Genomic DNA, 8,205 nt, shown 5'->3' with positions numbered 1-8,205 from the left:
AGTATTTACTGCGCCGATACCGAGGCTGTAAACATCACGTTCACAGACACAGTGAAGAAGATCTCCAAGGATCTGTGCCAGGACGTCACCCTCACTCCTATCAGGCACTTGTTGTTCTGTAAATGCAACTTCGACAGTATCCGCCATACAGACAAACCGCAGCTCAGGAAACTCGAGGCCCTCGAGTTTTCGCGACGCCCATACAGAAGATCGATCCGCTTGCTTTTGATCTGAACCCAGAGCTGCACGGAACTTTCTGGCATTCCACAAGCAATATTTCCCTTAAAGCGGCTTTCAAATGCCTTCTTTTTCTTTTTGTAATCTCATGTAAAGTTGTGTAGCCGATGTCTTTCTCCAGTGCTGTCAGTGATGTAAAGGAGCCGGAACCTTTGGTCAAGCTGTAGCCACAGCTTTGAGTCCCGGTTCCTCCTTTGTAAGAAAGGAAAGTAAACTTCAAACTTCACTTAGCCGTTAGCCCAGAGCGGACGTGGCGCACGCATAATGCTTTTGCAAAGCCAAGTAGCGCACACAAGCAAACTGGCTGAAAAGTTGGATACATAAATTTATGGTATTTGGAGCATGTTTGCAAGTCCACCGTGAGCTTTGTATTGTCAGCGTGACACGCGAGCTTCCACCGACGGTCTTGCAAACAGCATGTAAAGCGCACAAAGACTCGCGTTCCGTCTGCTCATCCTGAAAAAAAACTTCACATCTGTCTCTCAAATATCATCCCCGTTCATACGTCCTCGTCGTCGCTGCCACTTCCACCATCGTTGTGTGTTTGTGAGCTCTTCGCCTTGTTTTCCGAGCGTTCGGAGCCGCTTCCGACTCCGCTTCCTTTTCCTCTCTACGCGTAGGCAGCGATAGACACCGCTGTTCGCGGATGTTATGCTTCACTCTGCCTCAGCGCGTTTCGAAAGCAAACCTGCGCCAGCCTACGCTTCTCCACCCGGCATCGTATGTTACAGAGAGGTGAGTATTTTTCACATTATGGAGATTGTTTCAAGTGTCCCTCTCTGGAGATTGTTTCAAGTGTCCCTCTCTTACCGCTTTAAACGTTCGCCTACTACTGTGCAGCTGCTGCAGTTGATCGCCGATGTGGGAGTTTGGGCACATGTGTGAAAGAACCAGGGCAGTGAAGCTTCACAATTATCATACGAAGAATTTTAACGCGATATAGTTAAACAGCTCGTGTCGCAGAAAATCCGGCGTCGTCGACATTGTCGGTGTCGTTGAACACGTGAGCGAAAAATCCATGAATAATCCCCGGAGAAGCAACTTAGGCGACCCAAGTCGCGCGTCCTTGCGGCATCATCACAACCTACCCACCGGATTGTGGCAGGTGGCGGTTAAATTAATGATTAGTCGCTCGATAAGAGCAACCTGGGCCGCACAAGGCCAACCGGTGGTAGCACCTACCATCGAAGGGCAGTGGCGCATCGCTTAAACCGTGGCATTACTGTGCCAGGAGTGGCGTGAGGATTCCGAGGAACCTGTGAATGCAAGGTAGAGAATGTCCAATTCTGCCTATATGAGAACTAACCCATTACGCTGTCGCGTCATATCCTTAGGGTGGGGCTTAAATGTCCCTTCCAATTTTTTTATGGCACTGATCCGGCATTCACAAGCTGGCCACGGTTCTCTGACATTCATACATGTCAATAAAGTCTTGCTTATACCATGCCAAATATCAGCAAGTGTGTGACATTCACCACTGAGTGTAGCCAGCTGATATTATTGATTGCAGGGATACAAAACTGCTTCTGGGGAATTTAAATATCATTAATGATTGACATTAGTGAGCAGGAAAATCATGTTAGCTAGTCATCTCATTAACTAACTCAGATAGTTGACTTTATCACTGTTATAGTCAAGCGACCGGTTGTAATTAGAAATTCAACTTATTGGTACTCCCTATGGGGCAGAAACGTGGAGGCTAACGTAAACGGTTCAGCTTAAGTTAAGGACAACGCAGAGAGCTATGGAAAGAAAAATGATAGGTCAAGAGACCGGAATCAGGCACAGTCGGTGACGAAACAAACGCGGGTTAATGACACCCTAGTCGAAATCAAGAGGAAGAAATACACTAGGGCAGGACATGCAATGCGAAGGCAAGATGACCGCTGGTCCTTAAATGTAACGGAGTGGATTACAAGACAAGGCAAGCGTAGCAGGGGGCGGAAGGAAATAAGGTAGGCGGATAAGATTAAGAATTTTGCGGGCGTACGCTGGCAGCAGCTAGCAAATGACCGGATTAATTGGAGAGACATGGGGAGCCCTTTGCCCTGCAGTGGACAGTCATGCTGATTTAAATGGCTGATGATGATGATGATGAGAGTTCAAAGCCACGCAGCCCGTGCCCCCGACCACACAAATCGGAATCGTTCGTCCTGATTTCCTGGGCTTGAGAAAAAAATAACACGTGTCACGTGCGCAGCAGACGAGCGGGCATGTTTTGGCGCGACTTGGCCAAAGCTTGTTAAGATACAACGCCGAGGGTTATCACGTTTTCGAAGTTACAGGGACTGATATGGATATTTCTAACCCCCGGCTACGAACTTCTAATTGCAAACAAGGAACCTAACAGTATTAGTTACAACGTTAACTATCAAAACTTTTAGTGAAGTTAGTAGTTAACATTATTCTCTTATTTACTGCTTTCCGCCAGCGCTGGTATTACTTTGCTGCCGGAACCATCAGTAACTGTCTTGAAAAAAAAAATGGTGGGCTTCCCTGGAACACCTGGTATTGCGTATGGGTACACCTGTACTAGTATCCTTCAATGCTCAAATTCTCCTTCTGTAGTGAAAGTTCTGCAACTGTGACCTACAAAACACTTGCTTTATTCGGACATTACTGTGTAGACAAGAATTTGCGAAAAGTCTCATTCGCACTAAATAGGGTCCTAGCAAGAATATGAGCTTACTGGTTGTTCCAGGTCACATTTTTTTTTTGTTTCAGGTCAAGATGTTCGTGAGAACTGGGGCTTTATTTATATGGACTGTGACAGCAGCCTGTGGCCTGAGCACGTCACTGAACTGCACCCAGGTCACTGATCAGACAACACTGCTGAAGAAATTTAAGCACTGTAATGTGACCGTTGTAAACGGATACGTCCACGCCGTTTGTAACATCCTCGTCGGGTTGCAGCTTCGACAGGATTTCATCCCTGCCAACCCGGAGACGCTGACGATGGAACAACTGCTCGTATCCGACGAACCTGTGGACGGGAAAACTCCCGAGGATGGTATCGTATGCCTGTCGCTCCGTTCCGTCAAGTTTAAGAAATGGGAGGATTTCCCGCCAGAAATGGCTCAGCAGTACGACCAGTTCATGACGGGTGAGGGCAAAAATTTTGGACCTTACAGCCTGTACGCTCTGCTCATATACATTCGCCAGATGACATTCAAAGTCACGTTCGGCAAACCACCGCAAGTGGCCGTGGCCGTCTGCAACAGAACTCGGGCTGACAGAAGCTGCAACTTTGATGTTTATGGCTTCGTCGAGCGTTACAGCCACAACTTCACCTCTGCGCCAGGTTTCAAGATAGTCGTTACGTTCTTCAAGTACTGGAATATTTACTCCGTCGCGACCGATGCCGTGAACATCACGTTCACAGATACAGTCAAGAAGATCCCTCTGAAGCTTTTCACGTACGTCGCATTCACTCCTATAAGACAGTTTTTCTTCTATAAATGCAATTTTGATAGTATCGGACATAGAGACATACCGCAACTCAGGCAACTTGAGAGGTTCGAGTTTTTCCACACACCCATACAGAAGATCGATCCACTTGCTTTTGATCTGAACCCAGATTTCAGGCATGTTTCGTTCATCGGCACGAAACTGTCCGGCATTCCAGAAGCAATATTTCCGTTAAAGCGGCTAGAAACGCTGGACATGTCGGATACCGATGTGGAACGTGGCACAGAGTTCGAATACTGTCCCGGAAATTGTCAACAGAACAGCAGCGTTCAGCGGCTAATTATGAGTGGAACCAATCTCAACTCGTTGCCAAATCGCGCCTTCTGCGGATTTCCGCTGCTCAAGCAACTTGAGCTAGAGAACTGTCACGTAACGCAACTCTTTGGCTCTCCATTTGAATGCCTGGAAAACCTCGAGAATCTCTCTATGGCTGGCAACAAGATAAAGTCTTTTGATGGAGAAAACGTGAAGGGACTCAAAAAACTTGTTTTTCTGAACCTCAATAAAAACCGGATGGCGAACTTCGAAGGCCCGCAAGTATTCTCCACTTTGGTCTCCTTGACTCGACTCATACTCTCTCAGAACGAGCTTAAAGAAATACAACTTGGTGCAGTTGAGTATACGCCTGTCGAGCACCTGAATTTGGTGTATAATCGAATATCAAAGTGGAAGCCCCCTCTATTCGCCCGCATGTCTAAACTGAGAACTCTCCACTTAGAACACAACGTGCTCTCCAGAATAAGCGACGACATGTTGCGTGACATCAACCACGTCAGCTACGTGAACGCAAGCTGGAATCCTTGGGACTGTTCAGGCTGCAAACTGAAAAACCTTCTTTCTCTGTTGAAGAAGCACCCCACGCTGTGTAGCAGCTGCTTTTTCTGCAAGGAACCTGACGAACATGAGGGAAGGCTCGTTCTCGAGGTGCCCTGGAATGAAGACGACTGCGCCCCTCCGGATCACTACAGAGTGTACGGCGTTCCCGCGCTCCTGTCTATCATGGTCGCCTCGTTGGTCAGTTACGCCGTTTACAGGAACCGCTGGTACTGCATGTACGGCGTCTTGTACCTCAAGGTCGCCATCAAAGGATATCGAAGACAAGCACACACCGGACGCTTTCTGTGGGACGGCTTTATCGCGTACCACACATCGGATGCCGAGTGGGTGCGAGACGTGCTCGTTCCGAAGCTCGAGTCGGCTCCCATGAGGTTCCGGCTCTGCGTTGCCGAGCGGGACTTCATCCCGGGCCTCCCGATCACCGAGAACATCTGCCGTGCCATAGCGCAGAGCCGCGTGTCGCTGTTCGTGCTGAGCCGGGAGTTCTGCCGCAGTCGCTGGTGCATGTTTGAGCTGAGCCTGGCACAGCATCGGCTGTTTGAGAACGACCGCCATGACAGCATGGTGTTCATAAAGAAGAACGACGTGGTGGAGTCTGACATGAGCTCCATGCTGGCGTACCTCACCAAGTCCCGCACCTACGCCCAGCTACCGCCCGAGGGCTCGAGTGAAGCCCTAAACAACCTCTTCTGGCTCCAGGTACAGGCTGCATTAGAACCGTAGATGCGACCGCGAGTCCTGCTGCATCCGATTATTGTGGTCTCATGAGGTTCCAGACATTGCTGGCGGCACTGGTCTTTTATTACACTGCAGACTCTTATTCAGCGAAGTTTTCGATAAATGTTAGACAGTGTCACCATTCTTCTCGGAGTGATCACACTGCTGATGCTATGTGCCTTAGTAGACGCCTCAGGTGCACTGATGCTAGTAGCACCAAAAGAATTTTTTTTTTGACAGCTTTGTGTTCATTGAAGTCAAGAGGCGTGCTTTTCAATTGAGACGTGCAGTGAATCCTTTCAAGGAACCAGTTACCGTTATTTATAGAAAAACTACTAACGTCGGGCTTTTATTCAAGATGTGAGTGTCAAAATGCCTTAAAATACTCCTCGGCTGCCGAAACCTCTGGCGACCATGTTAAGTACCGAAGGAAAACCGAACTAACTTCTGTTGCTGCAAAGCTGCATTGCCTTGTAGTTGTAGCATGAGCGAGTCAGAATGACAGGATGTACGCCGCCGACGGCTGGGTGCAGCAATACTCGTATACACCATAGTGACACCATAGGAACGTGTTTCTCCCTCTATAGAGTTACAGAGCAACCAACGCATTAGGAAGTTGTTTGGCGGGCGAGAGAGGGCGGCAGTATACCGCTAAAAACGGTAACAATGTTTTCTCTTTTGAAGTTGTTCCCCGTTGGCCCCGACTACCCCCTCCCCCCTAAGGAAAAAAAAACAAATGTTCCGTAAAGCAGATAAGCATAATCTGCAACGACGAATGTAAAAACACCGACTGCAGCAGCTTGGCGAGTAGCACCGTTGAAAGGGCGCGTCTTCATCGGCTCTGTAGGAGCGTACGGATCGCCGCAGGTGCATCAGGGAACCGCTAATACCGTGTACGCCCATGCTACTACGTCTGTTATAAATTAAAGCTATCTAATGCATAGAGTAGTTTCTCGGCCTGTAGCAACAAATGTCTCCCATCGCTGCATTTTTCTGAGTGATAAACTGCGTTAATTAGAACCGCATAGGCACACTCCTTTTTTTGTTCCATACAATAACGTCGGTACGACGCCTTCGCGACAAGTGCCGATGAGGACTATGCATCGATTGTTTCCTGAATTTATGGAACATAATACGGCGGAAACCGGTAGTGGCATTGATACTGTTATCGTGTTGCATAAGGGGATTTTTCGGGGCTCATTTATTACATAAAGATGAAAAATACCAGGTTTCAGGCCGATTGTTTTACTACTTAGATACACTCACTCTCTCATTGCAGCATTCATAACTGACATTAAATGTGTGCGAGGATGAAAAACTTTTCTAAAGTGCATAAAGCACCAATGCACATCAGTCGTAAAAACGTGGTTCACATAGAAGAAATGGTTTCCAGTTTCCCCTTTAAGACTGCCATCCATAATTAAACAAACGATACGTAATAAGGAAGTAATTACTCATCAGCGTCCACTCAAGCGTAGCTATAAGGCTACAAAAGAAAGCTATATATATTTCACAGAAGCTTTAAAGCTGAAAAAAAAAAATTCGCCCTGGTCCTAGAACCTAACCCAGAGCCACCGCCGGTCCGGAACAGTTGCGTTACAAAGTTAACCAGGACGGCTAGAAAATGGTAGGGCGAGAGCGTATAGATCAACTCGAATTTGTTGCGGCGTCAATCGAGTATTCCTCTACATTTTTAATACTTAGTCATGTTTTGGGAAGTATTTGGTTGTTATGCAACATCCCTGAGCCGAAATACAGCGCATATTCTTGCTCTTCTTACATATCCTCGGAAGGGCACCACACATTGGATGATCTTTCTGTCGTGCATCAGAGGTCGGGGATTTCTGCGCTTTCACATGAAAACCAGGTACCATTCACTCTTCACACCGCTCTACCAAGAACCACTGTCTTCTATTGCATTTATATGTGTCGCTTCATTAGAATTATTTAAGTGCATTCATCGCCATGTTTTATGCCAAGCATATCAGAGAAGCTGCCCGCGGTTATCCCAAACCCTATTCCTGAAGCTGAGCCATGTTTCAACGCATATGGTGTGCCTGTAAGAGCAACCGAAAAGAGCTTTCAAGCAATGTTTTTTTTTTTCGTTAAAGCAGTGTACAAGTTAATTGTCCCGTACGGGTGTCACCTTTCTGGGTATAAATTAAAAGCATGCCAAATTATTTCATTTCCTAGTAAAACATCAAGAACAGCTCAGGTGACTGTAGCTCTCAAAGCCAATGCATTGCATTTTCAAGGCCATCTGATGAAGCCAAAAAGCGAATGAATGGTGCTTTGGATTGCAGCGCCACTCTTGGTATTGTGCTTTCAAAACAAAGCTAATTATATTTTTGGATATGCATGCGTACCTCTTATTATCTGAATGTACATATCCGCTGCGCACTGTGTACACAGTCATCAGTTCACATTTCTCTGTATGTGACCACATCCTTCATCTTCCCTTCTTTTTAAGTGTGTAACACTAAGGGCAAGGTTCTTTTTTGCAAGGAATTTTTCTTCAAGCATATCCCATGTGTGTTTTGTATACGTGTGCTCAAACCACACAAGTTGACAGTTTTGTGTTAACATCTGTTGCATCCACTGCACAGTTAGTTGTCTGTGTGTCTGCTTTGTCCGCAGATCGCTTTTATTGTCCTGACCGTTTCATTGTCGGTAGTTAGCATAATTTTTTTCAACAATAAACTACGTAATGACAAAGCAATACCTCGTTACCCATTTATTGTATCCACAATGGTGATAAAAAGTTCGCGGCACACGCGTTCTCTGAAGAAGTTTGTTGTAGCCCTGCCTGGAGATTCAGCGGATAGAGCATGCACGTACCCTTATATCTTGACACATTTGAATGTTCAATCGTTACAGAGCATATCCCTCGTACACTTGTTTTAATATCTGTCTGTGCTCGCGTCGTTCTTAAACACAATGTGCAGT

General features: G+C 46.6%; 1 protein-coding gene across 1 annotated transcript in view; it reads left to right on the top strand.

The window, feature by feature from the left end:
• The first annotated feature begins 901 nt into the window (after positions 1 to 901).
• The window catches only part of LOC144136515 (toll-like receptor 6), a 7,362-nt gene continuing 58 nt past the window's right edge, over positions 902 to 8,205 (top strand). The window contains exons 1-2 of the mRNA XM_077668891.1: positions 902 to 972; positions 2,962 to 8,205. The exon at positions 2,962 to 8,205 is cut by the window's right edge and continues 58 nt beyond it. Of these exons, the coding sequence (XP_077525017.1) occupies positions 2,968 to 5,265 (2,298 nt within the window). The 5' untranslated portion in view covers positions 902 to 972; positions 2,962 to 2,967 and the 3' untranslated portion in view covers positions 5,266 to 8,205. The remainder of the gene's footprint in view (positions 973 to 2,961) is intronic.

This window comes from Amblyomma americanum, chromosome 6, assembly GCF_052857255.1.
Source record: "Amblyomma americanum isolate KBUSLIRL-KWMA chromosome 6, ASM5285725v1, whole genome shotgun sequence".
Taxonomy (NCBI): domain Eukaryota; kingdom Metazoa; phylum Arthropoda; class Arachnida; order Ixodida; family Ixodidae; genus Amblyomma; species Amblyomma americanum.
This window is presented reverse-complemented; position numbering and strand designations above follow the sequence as displayed.